The sequence below is a fragment of the Fusarium solani genome (assembly GCF_023522795.1).
Source record: "Fusarium solani strain SB1 chromosome Unknown bctg00000000, whole genome shotgun sequence".
In the NCBI taxonomy this organism is placed as follows: domain Eukaryota; kingdom Fungi; phylum Ascomycota; class Sordariomycetes; order Hypocreales; family Nectriaceae; genus Fusarium; species Fusarium solani.
Window position 1 is genome coordinate 3,200,615 of NW_027072157.1, and position 18,377 is coordinate 3,218,991.

The 18,377-nt window shown below is 54.3% G+C and overlaps 4 protein-coding genes across 4 annotated transcripts; 3 read left to right on the plus strand and 1 right to left on the minus strand.

Moving 5' to 3' along the window:
• Window positions 1-757: 757 nt before the first annotated feature.
• Window positions 758-3,177, plus strand: MRS44_001027 (uncharacterized protein; the record flags this gene model as incomplete). Its single annotated transcript, XM_065623530.1, has 5 exons — window positions 758-1,362; window positions 1,538-1,815; window positions 1,868-1,939; window positions 1,992-2,676; window positions 2,733-3,177. The coding sequence occupies 5 exons, from the start codon at window positions 758-760 to the stop codon at window positions 3,175-3,177; spliced, it is 2,085 nt and encodes a 694-aa protein (XP_065479978.1).
• Window positions 3,178-3,649: 472 nt separating this feature from the next.
• MRS44_001028 (uncharacterized protein) lies at window positions 3,650-4,189 on the minus strand (the record flags this gene model as incomplete). Its single annotated transcript, XM_046275049.2, has 1 exon — window positions 3,650-4,189. One exon carries the CDS (start codon window positions 4,187-4,189, stop codon window positions 3,650-3,652), a length of 540 nt encoding a protein of 179 aa, XP_046138921.2.
• Window positions 4,190-12,527: 8,338 nt separating this feature from the next.
• MRS44_001029 (uncharacterized protein) lies at window positions 12,528-13,900 on the plus strand (the record flags this gene model as incomplete). Its single annotated transcript, XM_065623531.1, has 5 exons — window positions 12,528-12,910; window positions 12,963-13,027; window positions 13,083-13,530; window positions 13,588-13,650; window positions 13,711-13,900. The coding sequence occupies 5 exons, from the start codon at window positions 12,528-12,530 to the stop codon at window positions 13,898-13,900; spliced, it is 1,149 nt and encodes a 382-aa protein (XP_065479979.1).
• A 3,957-nt stretch (window positions 13,901-17,857) lies between these two features.
• On the plus strand, window positions 17,858-18,312 carry MRS44_001030 (uncharacterized protein; the record flags this gene model as incomplete). Its single annotated transcript, XM_065623533.1, has 2 exons — window positions 17,858-18,127; window positions 18,181-18,312. The coding sequence occupies 2 exons, from the start codon at window positions 17,858-17,860 to the stop codon at window positions 18,310-18,312; spliced, it is 402 nt and encodes a 133-aa protein (XP_065479980.1).
• Between the last annotated feature and the right edge of the window lie 65 nt (window positions 18,313-18,377).

Consider the following 18,377-nt stretch of genomic DNA (forward strand, 5'->3'; position numbering starts at 1 on the left):
AACTTGGCGGGCAGGGCTCGCATTGCTAGCATTGCACCATGAATATTACAGGCTCATATTAAAGTAGGAAGGGCATGCATAAGAGACAAGGGAGGAGGGTGCTGAGCCGAGTTTGGAATGAGATACCAGAACAATAAATGATTATCAAAAGCTTGAGGCACGGTGTTGTGCGTGACAAGGAGAGTGATCAGGGTGGAACCAACTACCCAGCGGTTGAATAAATTGGATATTCCAACAGTCATAGGTGGGATGTTCTGTAGAATCGATATAATGGACCCTGCCAATGTCGAGACAGTCTATCAAGTCGTGATATAGGTCTTGTATCCATAGAGTAGCAAAGATCTACACCAAGTGGACTCTTGCCCCAGACCTTGTTACTGTTGACATGTGACTCTGAACTAAAACCCCAGACTTTGGCGGAGGCTCTTCCCGCCCGCCCACTACAGGCGGGCAGGAGCCGATGATGGGCCTACCGAAAAGGGAAACGAGAACCATCCCACCTTCCTAGCCACCCTCCCTTAAACAATAGTAAGGGGCACGAGGGGGCAGGTACATTACATTAGGTACAGTAAGAGTTGCAGCGGAGTCAGACCGCACCTTCCTTGTAACAGAAATAGATCTAGCCCTCTCCTCCAAGGATTCATTATCTCTAGCATCTGCCAAGCCTTTTTTTCTGTCCTCATCTTCCTCTCGCTTCATTTATACCCTGGTACAAGCTACGTAAGAAAAGGTACCCGTCTATTCTTGCTTCCGTTCCATGACCCACACAACACGAAATGCCCGCGACAAGCTCGCTGCAAGAGCAGGGGGGCATGGGGAGTACCCGCAACAGCCTGAGCAGCAACAGCAGCATCATCAGCAACTTGACGAGCAGCAATGTAGCAGCTCTGAACCTCAGACTCTGCCTCAAACTCAGCAGCAACAGAACCAGCGCTCACGGTCGCAACCACAGCATCAGAACCCTCGTCGGCCCCCGTCCAGCACGCACCTCGCCGTCCCTTCAGCATCCGCCGCTCGCTCGTCCTCCCCATCGTCGTCATTCTCGTTCGTGGCCACGCCTTCAGCAACACCTTCGCCTTCGGCCTCGGTCTTGTCCATTGACGTGTCGCGCTCCTCCAGGGAAGCTTCTCCTCCGATACAGACACCCTCTTCCTCCAGCGCCGAGGCCCATAACGGCCGTGCCCTCCGGCAATTCGACACGACCGACGATCGCGAAGACAGCTTCGACAGGGACAGCGAGGATTACGGGCGCGAAAGATATAACCCGGCCAACATGGCGAGCTGGTCGGGAACGCCCTCGATCAAGGGCAACACCGAAGCGGTGCGAATGGTGTTGTTGAACTTTATCACCATTGGCGTGACGTACGTGTCTTTTTGTCGTGATACCACCTATAGAGTCCGGTCACTAACTCGTGTCGCCTATTTCAGCTTCACATGGGGTGTTGAAATGACATGTTGGTCTACAGTTCCTAGCTAAACTATCAATTGTTAACGCTCATACAGATTGCACGCCATATCTGCTTAATCTCGGCCTTAGCAAGAGCAGCACCTCTCTAGTCTGGATTGCTGGTCCATTATCCGGCCTCGTAGTCCAGCCCGTCGTTGGAGTCATTGCGGACGAGAGCAAGTCAAGATGGGGTCGTCGACGACCGCTCATGGTCATTGGCTCTATAATTGTCGCAATCAACCTTCTCGTCCTTGGCTTCACACGAGAGATTGTGGGGTGGGTGATGAAAGAAGACGAGGCGGCGAAACGTCCTACAATAGTGCTAGCTGTTCTGGCCATCTATGTTGTGGACTTTGCCATCAACGCTGGTTGGTATTCTCAACATACGCGATGTTTGTGTCTTCTTGCTAACAGATTAAGTCATGTCATGCGCAAAGAGTCTCGTTGTAGATACTCTACCATTGGATAAGCAACAGTCGGGCGCAGCTTGGTGTAGGTTTAACTCTACTTGGTTTGCATGCATAGCTAACGCCTTCTCCTATAGCGAGCCGCATGTCTGCCATCGGCCACATGATCGCCTATAGTGCTGGAGCTGTTGACTTGGTGCAAATATTTGGAACCACGCTCGGCTCTACGCAGTTCAAGCAGCTCACTGTCATCTCGACAGTGTCCATCCTAGGCTCAACCGCTCTGACATGTTGGGCCGTCACAGAGCGTGTATTGATCTCATCCAAGCCTACTCAGCATCAGGGACGGTTCAAGGTCTTTCGTCAGATCTACTCGACGCTGCTCAACCTTCCTCCTCGAATCCAGTCCATCTGCTGGGCCCAGTTCTGGGCGTGGATCGGCTGGTTCCCCTTTCTCTTTTACAGTACCACATGGGTAGGCGAAACGTACTTCCGCTACGATGTACCAGCCGACGCGAGAAAGTCTGAGGATACTCTTGGAGCGATCGGGCGTATTGGTAGCACTGCGCTCGTCATCTACTCCATCATCACCTTTGTCGGGGCTTGGGTGCTGCCCATGTTTGTGCAGTCGCCCGAAGACAATTCGTATACTCACCGGCCGCCCCAGGCCATCGCAGGCTTCTTGACACGCTTCAACAAGGTGAAGCCGAGTTTACTCACTGCATGGATGATTGGGCACTTGATGTTTGCTGGCGCCATGTCCTTGGCGCCCTTTGCGACGAGCTTCCGATTCGCGACGGCACTGGTGTGCCTCTGCGGCATGTGAGTAACAGATCCCCTTCAAGTACCGTTCTTTCATACTCATGAGTAACCTACAGACCGTGGACACTCGCCATGTGGGCGCCATCCGCCTTTCTCGGCGTTGAGGTCAACAAACTCAGCGGTGGCGCCGGTGCCGACGGCACATATCGTCGCATCTCGGACGAGCCCGATATCGAGCTGCCGGAACTCGACTCGGATGAGGCTCCTCTGCGTCTAGAGCATGGGCCGGGCGACTCACCTCCGACGGCATCGACGGGCGAGCTTTCGGGTATCTACTTTGGCATTCTCAACATCTACACGACGCTACCACAGTTTGTCGGAACCTTCATCTCCACCATCGTGTTTGCCATCCTGGAGCCAGGAAAGAGCCCTGAGCTGGCTGGAGACTCAAAGGAACCGTCAGATCCGACTGGACCGAATGCGATTGCGGTTTGCTTGTTCATCGGCGCCATGAGCAGCTTGGTCGCGGCGCATGTAACGCGGAAGCTGAAAGATCTATGACCTGAGTATTTACAGGGCTGAAGGATGTCTTGCATAGACATGGCATCAGCAATCTAGAGTTTCGAATTGTCGTACTGGATTTGGGTATAATAGCGCATAGGTAGGGAAGGTAAAACAGGTATATACTCTGGGCAACTAGACGCGGCAGGACCGGAGTCTTGCTGGGAACGTGAAGCACGTCTATAGAGGCGCTGCGATGCTTAGAATCATATATCAAGATATGGCCAGAGATGGCCTCTAAGTCTGAGGGTAGTAATATGAATGAATACGTCCACGCTGTCCCATGTACAAGGCAGAAATGACAGATCTCGCAAAGGGTATCCCCAACAACACCGTTGTCGCGCCTCTTGCACCGCCGTCCGTCATCTCCAATCGCTTCCTGTTATATCCATCGTCGTCATGGCGTTGACGAGCTGAGCTGCCAACGCGCACACCACACGCGCATGCGCGCATCGCAGCGCAGCGCAGTCTTCTACTTGTCCTTCTCGTTCTCGGCCTCGGACACCTTCTCCCACTCGTCCTCAGTGCTGACGCTCGAATGAGTGCCACCAGCAGCGACGCGCTGCGTCACCTCGCCCTTTGGCTCGACAGGCTCCAGCCCCGCGGCGGCGGCGGCATCAAGAGTCGTGGGATCCTTGGCAGGCGGCGCCTTGCTCGGGACGGCAGCGGCGGGTGCGGCTGGGGCGGAGGAGGCCTTCTCAACTTCGGTCTCGGTCTCGTCTTCGTCGTCGGTGGTGGTGTCATCCCGGGCGGCCTCGCGCTTCTCCCTCTCCTCCTTCTCGCGCTGCTCGCGCTGCGCGACGGCCAGCTCGGTGGCGAACCAGTTGACGCTCCCCCACAGGCCGGCGCACAGGATGGAGAGGACGAGGCAGTGGATGTTGTAGGTGGCGACGAGGAGGAGGAGGAGGACGAGCTGGAGGGCGGCGAAGGAGCCGTTGGCGGCCTTGAGGAGGGTGGGCGTCGGGCCGGGCGTAAAGATGCCCTCCCAGAGCTCGACGAAGAAGGACGGCATGGCGGGGGAGGGGTTTTCCGGGGTGTGCGAGTGTAGCTGGGATGTGTGAGATATGGTGTATACTCGTTGTTAGGGTTGCGCCTTTCGTGTCGCGGTTGAGACGTGAGCTTCTTCTTCTCCTCTTCTTCCTTCTCTCTCTTGACCAGATTCCTAGTGTTGTTGTTGTCGCTGGTCTTTATGGGCAGAGGCGGTCGCTGCCTGGCGACCACTCTACGTCGCTAATAGAGCCCAAGTACCAACCAGCGGCGCTGAAGTGTCTTAATCTTTGCGCTTTTTTTTTCAACGAGCAACCGTGTCCGCAGCGAGATAAAAGAACACGTTTGTCTATAGAGACAAGAAAGAACGCGTGTCAAACAGTAAATGTTGGTTTTTTAATAAAAGACGCTGTTGTTTTCGGGTGTGAATGAGAGATCATGCGGTCAAGGGAGACACGAGAGAGTGAAAGATGATGGATTACATAAGACTCATTCTTGAGACCTGCCAGTCGGATATCACAAGCTTTATCTCATGACCACGATGTTGTAGGTACAGATATTAATGTAACTCGTTTTCTTTTTTTGCTTGTGAGACCCAATCTTCGCCATCGGCCTACTCCCTGCTTTGTTGTTCTTCATAGTTTCACTACAGACGAACAAGAGCTGTTTGAAGCGAACCCAAGCCACGAAACGTGGTAGAGCTCTCGCATAAGGCGAGATCCGATAATAAGACCGAGAAAACGCGTGGTCGACGACGCCATCAAGACGGAACGCAGCATGTGAAACCGTCATGAGCCTGGATGTTAACACTCGATCAATGACATGGTGATATGGTCGAGCCGCTTACCCTATACTGGCTCGCAGAACAGCTTCGGACGGGAGCACGGCCTCTCCCATTTCAAATGGGAAATAGACGACGGCATGTCTGAGATGAAAAGAACTCTTTAATCCTGCAGGGTATACACATGTTAGGTTCAAGTTGTTTGTAAGATGCCTTATCTGTCCTCTATGCTTAAGTGTGCGAGTTGGTGATTAAGACATAAGCACAAGATGCTCCCCAGATACGCTTGGTGAAGATAACTTCTTTAAGACAATAAGAATGGAAAAAAGTGACTAAAACCCCCCCAAGGGTCTCGGATATTTTCGTATATGATGCTGGAAATTATGTATTCCCGTAGTGTGTACACCCTCATTTCACCAAAGACAGCTCGCGCGACCAATACTCCAACAAGACATGATGTTTCTTCTCGCATGAGACCTGATCTGTAGCCCTGGTCTATTTTACTCCTGAGTGAATATATAGATAGGGGGATCTACTTCTACGCAGCCATATTGACAGCCATAGAGATGTGGGTTTGACGAAACACAGACGATATCGGAAACCTCAAGCTAACAGATGCATCTATTCATACCTATACGAAATACTCTAGCAACCGCCAACATCGGAGAAGAACTATCATGTTGACATTCAATGGTCTTTCTACATTATTCAAGAATGCTAGCCTCCCCTCTTTCCACGAGGAAATACTCTCTAGTTTCAGGGACCACTCTCGAGTTCCAACATCATGGTGAGCACTGCCGGCTCCGTCCTGCTGCCGAGGGCTCTATGCACTAGCACTGAGTTTTCACACCTGCCGAATCTCTTCCCAGGACGCTTAAGTTGATTCGTGTCGAGAACTACAGTACTTCCGCATCATGGGTGGCGCGACTTAGGGATTGTTCTACGTTTATAGGCCCCTTTGGACCAACACTACATGCTATGATTGACCAAGCATCAGCCTGGTGATAGTATTTCGAGCCCAGAGCTCATGAGGCCATCCCATGGTGAATTCTTGTCATAGAAACAGTGCTCGTGCATCGTCAATGAACCCTCCTTACAATCTCGACCACCCCTCCGCCCCTCTAGAGAGCTTCCGGCTTGTTACTTGCCAATATCAACGCACATGGTAAACAAATATTAGCAATGACGGTTATAAATGACCACGTTTGGTTTCGTCTCCGTGGCTGTAAAGTACGCCGCAGTTCCCCCCAAAACGACATCACTTACACCATCCAAGCTTGGCAGAGACTGCCCAAGGCAGATTTCCTCGAGAATGAGCCCCCTACTCCTTGCGATCAGGGCCTGAACGCAACTGGCGGTTCTGGCGCCTGGGTAATTCGGGGCCCAGAAGCATTGCGTGTGTTCTTGGAGGCGACCCAAAGCATGCGCAGGAGCCCTCATCGAGTGCTTCATCACATGAAAATAGCCCCATGCTCCATCCCCAGTGAACCCATAACCCCTCATGATTGCCACTTCATATAGCTCCATTATCACTTCAGGCGTCACACCATTTGCCAGTACTGCTATCTCGTCATGCCGTACCATACCCAAGGGTGAATTGTAGATTAGTGGATCGTCCCACTGTGAATCTCCTCGTCGCAGGAAATGGGCAATTGTGAAGCGTAGGAAGGGTTCGCAAGGGCCACTCAATATTGCTTAGGCACCTTCTCAAGAGATGCTTTAACACAGGAGGATGAAGATCCCCGTGGCCGGTTTTCCAAAAGGACGAAGGATTCTCGGTACCACCCATCTTCAATATCTTTGTGAGGCGTTCAACATGTGGTGGGGACTCTGGTCAAGTCCATCAGAGCTAGACTTACAACGACACACCGAACTACCGCAGTCCCGTTTCCAAGAACCGCATCCTGATGGCGCAGGATCTCATGTGTAGACGATCATGAAACGTGCCCAGGCACCATGTTCCAAACTTGCCGGGCGTAAACATCTGTGCTGACCTGCTTCTGCGGTTCCCCTGACCTGGTATTCTCATCGACCTTGGATCCCGGCAGACGCAGCACTGTCCCAACTCCGTATTAGAACCAATACAGCATGACCAATATCCCGTTTAGACAGTAGTGGCTCTCAGCTCGTCAAGGCTGAGAGTGCCTGGTCGGACGTCCCCTAAAATGTCTTGCACCATTAGCCATCTTGCAACCAATTTCGGCGTTCCACGGATGCATCTGACACTGGCGGCATGACAAAGCATGATGCTTGGTGTTCAGCTCGGCTGCGCTCATGACAAGAAAGACAGACTGCCCTGCGTTATGTCATGATCGTTCCTTGGCCGGCCAGACACGAGCTAGCTAGTGGTAAATCGCCGCTGAAGGTTAACACCGAACAGGTATTGATCGACTTCTGTAGGCAGCGACAATTCAATCTGCAAGCTACTGTAGCCCTTGTCGATCGATGCTAAGCCCCCTCAAGTGATAGCGGCCAGTAGTTAGTGGCATCCGGAGGGTTTCGGTGTGCGTGAATTGCAACCGTTTGACGGTCATGTCCGGAGACATTTTCGGGGGGTTTTCTATCAACACGGGACCGTGGTTGATGCGTCCTTGTCTGAAACGTGGGTGGCGGTCTTCATTCGTGAATAGTTGTTTTACGGTCCTTGACCTGGGGAAGACTTGGTGTGATTTGGAATGGCTCGGTCGGACGTGGCTCAAGCCTCATGTTCAGCTGTTCCAAAATCGACTTGGTGTCAAACCCATGTCGTCGACCCTAGACGAGTGGGGATACCGCGCGCGTCGGTCACACCTTATTGCTTCAGAACCGAACCCATTGAGACCTGTCTCTGAACGTTGAAACTCGCCAGGAAAGGGGCGCTCTGGGGGAACGATCGTCTGCAGGGCTGCGCCGGTCCACCTCCACCCGCCACAACCTTCCCATGACCGTCTAAATGCCGGTCTGGTATCAGTCAAATGCCTTGTGAGAAGCAATAAGGTATTTCTGATGCCCAATGTTGTAGTTGGACCTGTCTGGACTGGGTTAGAACGGGCCTGGAACTGGTTGGCGTTCCTTGGCATCCCTGAGCCTTTTGCGAAATCTTGATAACCGTGGTCCAGACACAACGAATTGAAATCCATCGGCGATACTGGTAAAGAACTGCGTGAAATCCCTAGCGTTTGCCATCTTGGTCATGCTTAGACTCGTTGGACAAATGTGGCTTTTCGTGAGCTCCTGGGTCAGCATCTTTATTCAAACCTAGTTTACTGTACCCGACAACATTGAAACAAGTGCTGACTCAACCAACTTTCCAGATCTAGACGAGATAGACGTTTGGGCTGGTCGATCTGGAACTGGCAAGCGGGATTTGGGTCTGACATTAGGGGATCGAGGATAAGTACCAAGACTAGTGGGTGTAAGGTACGCATCCCTGGCAGTCAAACTACTTACCCTCCCCCGAAAATTACCCCATCATACCATGATAGAGGTGTCGGTTGTAGTGCCCGGTGCAACTCTGAGTTCCTTCCATCACCGAGTGAGTGGCTTGTCCTGAGTGTCAGTTTCCAACGGGCGTGTAACAGTGAAAACAAGCAAAGGCGACTGCTGGTCACCGGTGAGCGATGAAACATGCGAATGCAGGGCTCACTTTTGCTTTGCCCCAATGCATGAGTTGTCATATAACGAGTGTTTCGAGTTGTGAAGCTATTTTTGAAGCCTCTGTCACGGTCTGATGATGCGGAGGAGGCTGTGTTGAAGCTGTGAGAGAAAAGTCGCGAAGATCTATCAACTGCCTGTGGCGTGGCTCGCGAGGGATGCCGATGCGATGCGATGGCGTGGGCGGGCGGTGGGTGAGAAGCGCGATACCGCAGTCCAGGGCTCAGGCTCTGATCTGTAACGAGGCTTGCAGTGAGCCCCAGCCTAGGAGCCGGTTGTGTCAAGGGGGAAGAGGTAACGCAAGCCCTGCGAGGCATGCGCAACGCGATGTCTACCAGCATGGACCTTGAAGCTGGATGGGCCGGGGTCTGGAAGGCAGAGACAGTCAGTGGTCCACGGGGCCAAGCTGTGATCAAGCCAATTCTTCCGATTGGGGCTCTGCTCACACCGGGGCCACGACGCTAGAGCTGCTGATCCACGTCAATGTCCTTTTGTCGTACTGCGCCTTCTGGCCTCGATGATCCCCGCTTTCTTGAGCAATGGTTGTTTGCGCGCCTGTGCTAGCAGATAGGGAAGCATTCATTGGATCGATTAGACGCCGTCAGCGCTGGGCCATTTCCGTCTGGGGCAGTTTACGAGCGTCGGCCCAAGCCCCTACTAGCCACCATCAACTAAGTTAAGTGACTGGTGGGGAGCCCTGTGTTGCAATCGGTCTGCTATCGGGGGCGTAAGAGCCAGAGTTCGTACTTGGCTGTCACTGCCACTGCCGTTCTTGTCGCATTCGCACCCGCGAGTCTGCCACGAATTGGGACTGGTCTGAGTCAGTGCTCAAGAAGGTTTGCCAAGGGTTGTTCGCGATCAACATAAGAGCGAGTCGCTCCGCGAGAAACGCGAAGGAGAGGGAGAGACAGGCGCCGGGAAGCACGAGAGCTGTTCCAATCAGATCAGAGATGCACTTGGAATTGCTCATGTGAGTCAAGCTGCGAGGTCACTGCAAGGTGACGGGAACAACGCGCTTAAAGGGGTTGGTGCCGACCAAAACTTCGGTGCCTGCTTCTCTGCATGTTCTTGGTGCCTGGATGAGAGGAGTTGGAGGGTGACTCGAGTGGTTGCGAGCGGGTGAAAATTGGGGGGCTCGTTGGAAGAGGCCAGGCAGGCCATCTTGGGGGGGCTGTGAGTGATAGTGATAGTCGTCCAAGGCTGTGGCTCTGAGGTCGTGTTGCATGGGTCAAAAATAGTAGGTACCGCCTCAATGTAGCTATATCGGGGATAAGAGTACAACGTTCGATAACGACCTGGATGGGAAAATTGAGCGGCACAGTCGCCAACGCAAAAATTCGAGATGGAGAGGGCTGGAAAAGGCATCAAGGCTCATAATCTTCAGTACCTGCCCTTTGAGGAGTCCAATAGCTGCCTTCGTTAAGCGAGTCCTCGTGGTAGCTGGAAGGGATCTGGCAACTGGGAAGTACCTTCCCTGGAGGTGCGGTTGGCTGTGTTGCTGCAATGAGGGGAAAGTTCGAGGGGGCCCTTGACCTCTGCTCGCACTAAGCTGGGAATGGAACCTGAGGCACCTACCCAAGGCAAAGGTAAGGTAAGGTGCGCGGCGCGGCAACGGGGGAGCGCCCGCGCAACGGCTGCAAGCATCCTGTTTTCTAGCGCAGCCATTGCGCCTGCCAGTTGCGCCTGCCGAAGTGACTCCGCGACTCCACGCTACCACCCGCCTTCCATCGTTCTTCCCGACCCTCCTTGCGCGAGAAAGGCGAGAAACCTCAGGCTAGTCAGGGAGGGGCGGCCGACTCCCCAAGCGCCCGAAGCGGTAAGGCGTCTGTGTCGCTTGGGCACAGGTGTCGAGAAACGCGCACGCACCCGCTTCCCATCCCAAGATTGCGACGTATGAGTCGGTAGGTATCGAGCTTGCGAGTCCACTTCCATCCCAACAACATCCCCATCCATCCATCCATCCCTCCCTCCACGGCACTGCACTCCCTCGACTTGACGGCACTCATGTCAACGGCACGTCAAGCGGGCGCCCGGCGACGTCTACCCCCCCGGCAAAAGTCTACGCCGACACCAATGCCATCGTGCGCGGGTCCCCATTATCCCATCTCCCTGACCCTTGGACCGCCCTTTCGCTAGCTGGGGAGGAGCCCGCTACCTTGGCCCTGGAACTCTTGATTGTCTTCGACCCGCCTTTCATCATTTGGCTTGGGCTCAAGCAAGCCATTGGATCATGTTCCATTAGGGACGCTTTACCGAAAGCCCACGCGATGGGCGACGAACCCTCTTGGCAGGAGTCGGGTAGACCAAATCGCCGGTCTATTCCCACAAGCCAGAGACGTGATGCCCCTAGAGAGTCCGCATGTTGGGCTGAGGATGAGCGAATGAGTGCGCAGCCCCCCTACAATTAGCTCGCGTAGCCGACTCATGTCTTGTTCTCGTCTGCCTCGACCGCCCACCCGCCAAGCTCTGAGGAGAGAAGCACCAGGTGCAGGGATGGCGATCCTACGGCTTTCCTCAACTGTTTCTGCCTTTTGCGAGCGTGGAGCTCTGCGCCCACGGCGACGCTGTTGGAAACACAATCAACAACAACTGCCGTCCTTCGAGCGAGGACCAAGACTTCCATTGTTACTTGACCGACTCGTTTACGCCGATTAATTCAAGGATCGAATGCGGGACGAGGTCAACGGCCCAACTCAATGCGGCAGTGTTGAACCAACCTTTGCTCAATTCAGCGAGCTGGCACGCTGCTCGGTCTTTTCAGAGTGGCACGCATATTGCTCGCATTGGACAGATGATAGACATGACGGTCTTGACTCCCCACCGGGAGTGAACCAAATGTCACTGACGTACGTACCAGTCACCTTACGTCTCTCTGGTCTCCCATCGTGGGACTAATTAGGTCGACAAGTTGACCTGGTAGTTCCAAATACCCGCGACATGACTGCGGCTCCAACCCCAGCTCGGCTGTCGTCTCATGATCCCGGTCTTCCATCTTGGGTAGGGACCGTTGGGCCTTGTAACGACCCGCCCGTCTCTTCAGTGGCAGTCCATCCACGCAGTCTATGGAGCTTCTTTGAGGTGGGCTTCCATTCATGAGCCACGGGTTGCCCACACACTCCCTGCCATACCCCATGCCATGGCCCAACCGCGGGCATGCACCTCGATGGCCTGGTAGGGCCGGCCACCTTGACACGGGTCCTACACGCTGCCGGTCAAGTCAATAGGCCTATCGACACTCACTTCTTCCCCGCTACGCCACATACCTGCGCTGTGACCACAGGTCTCTTGGGCGATGTCTCCATGCATGGGTGCTGGATCTCTTGTAAGCATCAACACGCCCCCCTTCTGCCCTTCACCCCCCCTTCGAAGGCTCCCCCATCCCCATCTCCCTGTGGTGCCACTCCCGCCATGATCATACCCTTGCTCCGGCGAGTTTTCTCATTGCTCGACGTACGGCCTACGAAGCACCTGGACCGACCACCATCCGGACCCTGTCAATGTATGTACTGCCCTGCTCCTGTCCTGCCGGGTCTTTCTTCCATGTCACTCAATCTAAGAACGGTTTCTTGTCAAAGCTCCTCCACTCTCATGCACGTTCAACTTGCAAAACTCCTTGTACTGCCTCTCTCATAAGTGTCGGCATCCTGTCCCTGAACGTGTTTGGGGCTCAGAGGGTCTTCCATAGATAGATCACTTCTCAACCCAGCTTCGATGCATCTCCATCTCTGATCAGCTTTCGCGAGGCTTCTTATAAGCCCCGATTCCTTCCCCCGGCTTGTCACTTAATAATCGCACCGGCACCTCGAGTCGACAAGACCCCTCCTTTATCATCGACCTCATTGACTCCTTGTCTTTCCGTATGTCTCAACCCGAGTCTCTCTACCTTCCCCCATCCCCTCCATCCTCAGTCAAGATGGACCCGGCCGCAACAGATGGGAGCTGTGACAACATGAACTCACCGCCCGCCAGATCAACTGCCGGCAGCCAAGTCTCGCTCACCGGAGGGCAGTTCATCAACTCAAACATATCTGCCTCACCCCAGAGTCTCCCGCTCGAGTCTTCGCGGCAGCCCCCAGTTTCCTCGCCAAACAGTTACTCGTCAACGACCTACCTGAGCTCGTCGGCCGCGGAGTCATCTTACCTCCCCACACCTGCCTCTCAACCCTACTCCCCGTTTCCGGTCCTAACTCCGGCCGGCCTAAATTCGAGCTGGAGTCAAACGGACCAGCTGCAGTCGGACTCTACTTCGTCTCTTCGCCAACAACAGGGCAGGACGTCACTACAGCCATTGACACCAGACTCTCGCCAAACAGAGAGATCATCCGACATGAGGTATATCACGATTAGCTACAGCACATTGATTTAAAGCTAATGCCCATGGCAGTACTGTCGCTCTCCAATTTGATCCGGCCTTCTCCATGGGACCAAGGTCGGCCTTCACTTGGCCAGGTACGAAGACCTTTCCCTGAATCGCCTCCACAACTGGAACTGACCAACTTTACAGGCCCTCTAGAGTCAAATGCGTCTGGAAATTCGATGATGAGCACTGGTCTGTCATCAATGGGACCGGTCTCTGGAACCAGCCTCTCGCCACCACCGCAGTCGAGATCTCTGACCTCGAGCCCACCACGACTATCCCTTACAACAGACCAGCGAGAACTTAAGCGGCACCAAGACAAAGCACGTCGGGACACAAGACTAGTGAGCCGAATGCGCAGAGCCAGCAGCAATTCCTACGTCGATTCCCCGCCGCCAGCCATGGGGCTCCCCAGTGCGACGACTGCCATGAATCTTCCAGCCTACACAACTTCTCCGGCTCCCGTGACTCTCATGAGCGAACCGGCGACGACAATGGGAGGCTCGACATACCTACAGTCCTACAGCCCAGCGACGATGGAGGACCAACAAGCACAATCAGCATCAGTGTACCCAACAGCATACCCACAGAACTTGTAAGACCCCTGCCTCGATAGGGCGGCGCCCGGGCCATGCTAATCTGCGATGACCAGACAAGCCAACTACAACATGCCCGTAGACTATGCGGCAGTTTATGCAGGACCCGGGCATTACAGGTACTATCGCCGACCCGCACGGATTGAGGCGCAATTGACTAATTTTGTTGTTCATGACAGCACGCGACCGACATCCATACCCGTTGGCCAAGACGTTGGTTTCATGTACCAGGTACCGGCTGTCATGGGCTCGGGCAGCACCAGCTCACACGAGGGGGACACGTCCGAGTTGTGCAGAGCAGGCCAAAACCACGATGCTGGGAGCACGGATGTAACGGACGCCAGTTTTCGACATTTAGCAACCTTCTGAGGCACCAACGCGAGAAGTCTGGACAAGCAGCCAAAGCGACGTGTCCCAACTGCGGAGCTGAATTTACAAGGACCACCGCTCGAAACGGACACTTACTTCACGACAAGTGCAAGGGTCGACGAAACACTTGAGAGATGGAGGGATATTTTGGAACAAACACCGCCATCGGAAAAAAAAAACTGGGGTGCCGTCGCTACCCCGACCTTTTCTGGGGGCTCAGCCTCGGACTGAGCCAAAATTGGCGCTGGTTGCTTATCACACACGGATGCTAAGCTGCTGCACTGGTTGGCGCATTTCTATTATGGTACGGCGTATTTTTGGAAGGCAAAAGATCCCGGTAGGGACGCGAGGGAAATCTGCCTCGCAGGATCGGTGTTGTTGTCTTTTGCTTGGGAACGAATCTAGATGGCATCCATGGCCAGCATCCAATCCGATGGTGAGCCAGGGGCAGGCATGATGATGGTAGCCAGATGAGGTATACATCACGAAACAACAACAACATTTTGAGGGAGGAATTTGAGAAGGGAGAGATTTGGTGTTCTTGGAGGGGAGCATGGTTGAGATTCTGTTTGCGGAGTCGACTTTGGGATTCTTCTTCTTTTCCTCTTCTTGTCCATTTCTTCTTTCTCAACACCATACCCCCATACCGACATTTCGGTATGGAGTTTCTTCTACCCACTTTTCTGTTTTGTTTATGCGTCAAGTTATACAGGTGTTTGTTTACCTGATCACGATATCATAGAGAGCGCTGGCTGCTTGAGGAGCTGGACTACAACATGGCTAGGCTACCTACCTGTCAACCAACCAACCAATTGTCAACCTACCAAGATACCTAACGAACACGTTACTACCAAATATACCACCATGTCAAAAAAGATGGCGATGCAATGCTAAGCTAAGGCCTTAATGTTGGTGAAAAGGTCCGATGCCCCTGCAGCGGTTTCAATCGCAACCTAAGCCGCAATCAACCTGACAGATCAACCAGTCAGCGCCACCTCTAGAGTTAACGTTGGTTATGCGGTTGGCAGTGATGGGCAGCACCCAGCCTCACTGACGGGCGTGACTGGCCGAGTTGGCAGTGGCAGCAAAATTTAGGGCAGCAAGGATGCAAGAATCGAACGAGGAAAAGGCATCTGAAACAACCCGCCCGCAGAGGGAGGATGGGATGCCCCAGACTGTTGGTACGGACGTGCGAGAAGCAAATGATCGTCGCGGCAAGCAAGCCCACCCCGGGCTGTGAGTGTGTGTGAGAGTGTGACCAAGCAGCGTCAGAGCTTGCAGCACACAGCCGCGCCGCAAATAGCACGGGACGTTGGTCTGGCCAGGCGACGACGGGTAGCCGCAGTGAGTACAGTAGCAGCGAGCAGGAGGCGGAGGGGGGAGACAGACGAGAGGAGACGAGGGGGAGACAGACAGCCCGACGGAACTTAGTGGCCGGGCTAAAAGAAGCACTGGATGGATGGAAGCAAAGAAGTCATGACAGTGAGATTCTAGGGGTGATACTGATTCGGGTAGTGGGTTCATGAGAGATTAAAGCCACCGCCCGGCCATCGCAGACATGATTACCTGTTGTCCAGTGCTATACTGTACTCTGCTGCGCTAATACTATATCCATGAACATCCGGATCTAGACATGGCGGCGTCGGGTATCCAGAGAAGTCAAGGCCCGAAGCCGCCCCGATGCTTCTCTCGCCCAGGACCTTGGGGACGGTTGGCCGGATCGTGTCGGACCCGAGGACGAAGCCAGCCACGCCCAACAAGGCGGCACCTTAACGACGCACGCCCCCTCCAAGGATGGGTCCCACTCGACGTCTCTCTCTCCCAGCAGGGGGGAAGCACCCCGGCAGGGCAGGCCTTGTGCGTGTGAGAAGGTTTGGTTTGGTGGCATGGCACTTGCTTGGGCTTGGGGGAGCGGGCTGGGTTTGAAACGGGGGTGGCGGACCACATGGGTTGTGAACGCCAATGACCTCCACTGGCGAAGTATTTAGCACACCCACACCTGCGCTGTCCGCGGGTCTGCGGGTACCTTATTCAAGGGCTCAAGAACGTGGCACGGCTTTTTAGCTTGCGCTGAATTGGTGGAGGTGGATGGCAGGGAGACTGCAAAGGGCACGAGGGACACCGATCCCTTTGTTATTGATATGGTTGTCTACACCGGAGGTCTTGACCTTGCAATCAGTACGGGCGGCACTCGTCGCCGCCCTGCCCATGGAGCTCCAGCCAATCAGATAATATCAACCGGTGCCAGGCCCCTGGGTAACGTCGCAACCGATTACATGGATGGATGGAGTGATGGGAAGTGCCCTTGACACACAGGAAAGACGGGATATTCCACCCTCGATTCCCAAGGGCATGACGACATGGCCCCTAGGACTACGGATATGGGTAGCCATCCCACATCCCTTCCCATCCCTTCCCTTCCCATCCATTCTAGCCCATAACCGACCAGGAAACTGTCATGATCATGGCACGGCCACCCCGAACGATAGTCTTTGCAGCCAAGGCCAAGCTGGATCGGATCGTCGCTCGTCTATTCTAGGCATCGACATTTGTACCTTGTCCAACTAGCCACCTTCCCCCTCCAGCAGAATAGGCCATGTGGACGAACCATGAGACAGGACACGACACGATACGACAGGTGCCGGGGCCTTTGCTGAGTCAAGCGAGCGACCATGACTATGATTGATAATGACGTGAGAAATCCCAGCTCCTCGCCGCACCGTTCTATAAGGCAGAGTAGGGCTGGGGAAAAGCGGACTGATTGCAAGGCCAAGAGTGGAGGCCGAGAGCTTGACTGACAGACGGGACCCAAGAAAAGGGGACTTTTGGGCTGCTCACCGCGTCCGGCATGTGGGCTTGAGCAGGCTGGCTTATGCCATGTCCTGTCCCCCTCTCCTTCGAGTGCCTCTACCTACATGAACTCACTTGGTTGAGCAGCTAGTTTGACCGCACTGCATGCAACGGGATATGAAGCACACGCAGGTACGCCAGAAGATCCCAGAGCACCGGTTCCTGAATCCTGGGAAGCTTCATTCCGGCGCAACGGTTCCAATCCTTCAGCTAGAGTTTCGGCTCGGCCCAGATTTTCGTTCGCTACACGACCGCCGCCCCCTTTCGCTAAGGGCGGCAGATCGCGAACCACGAGCCGCCCGCGCGTGCGCTTTGGCTTTTGGGGTGTGCAAGAGCACGAACGTTCCCTCTTTGGAGATGGTAGCGAGTCCGAGTGCGAGCAGCGGCTAAGTATTTGGTCTGGGTTAATTCCCATTAATATCAAAGAGACTAGACGCATAGACTCTTTTGCTGGAGGCTTGGCCGATGGGTAAGGGTGGAGTAACTATGTGGGAGTTGAGATTCGAGATTCTTTGAGCTGAGGGATGCTTGCTCCGTGCTTCTCGGCATCCCCTTACAGATTGGGGTAATCTCTTGCGAATGCCTCTGACTACACGAAAATGGATGAAAGACATGCATTGTTGGCGGAGGGGCAAGGTAAATTGCTTACTAGAGGGACTATGTTTTTCTTGAATTTCGCAAAGTTGAGCAGATAAAAATCAATACCGTGTTTTCAGCTTGATTGGTATCCCGAGAATTCGGGAGCAAACCCCGGGCCTGGTGCGGCAGACCCGGTCGGGATTGGGGCGATCCCCGGGGCGGGTCGCGGATTGCCGGAGGGGTTTGACCATCACCGCCACCGGGGGTTTTCTGTCTTCATCGCCGCCGGGGGGTGTTCATCTCCTCCGCAGAAGGATCTTGACAGTTCCGCTTGATGGCTCATGCTTCTTCCCTCCCACGACGATCCTTCTGTCACCCTAAAATCGCTGGTTTGCAATACATACTCCCCCCGGGCGTACGACAGCCACAGTGCGCTCTGACTTGGGGTGTTTAGTCTCCCATCTGCTGAAACAAAAGCTTCTACACCCCCTACGCACCTCATTTAACTTGCTTCTCGAACGAACCACCATGACCCCTCCCCCTTGTGGGACGTTTCCAACAGCCGGCGGTTTAGGACAAAAAGATGGCGTGCGCCAGCCTAGGGATCTGACAGCCAGTGCTCGCAAGGACTCGCCTCACCAAGTTTCTAAGGCTGAGCATGAAGAAGCTGGGACTCAAGCTAATCTCCCGCTAGACGGGCTCAAACAAAACACCAACCGCTCTGCTGCTCGCGTGGGGTCGCTGACCCCGGGCGCTGGGCTCAGTTCGACGGCGCAACAGCACAATGGTGCGCGATACGTATGCAAAATAGTTTCAGTGTCCATTGGCGAGTCTAAGCGTCTTGGTAATAGTTTGTAAGGCAGGACCAACAGCCCGCTTCGATCGCAACTGTTACCGTATTCTGCTGCCTTGCTTTGCCTGCCGACGCACTTCGTTCCGATCCCGAGGTGACGCGGCCAAAGAGCGGTCGCGCCTCTGGTTAGCGCACTAAGCGCGCGTTCTTGGCGGCACAGATGCCCCACTCACCCTTGTACATACCGGGCAGTTG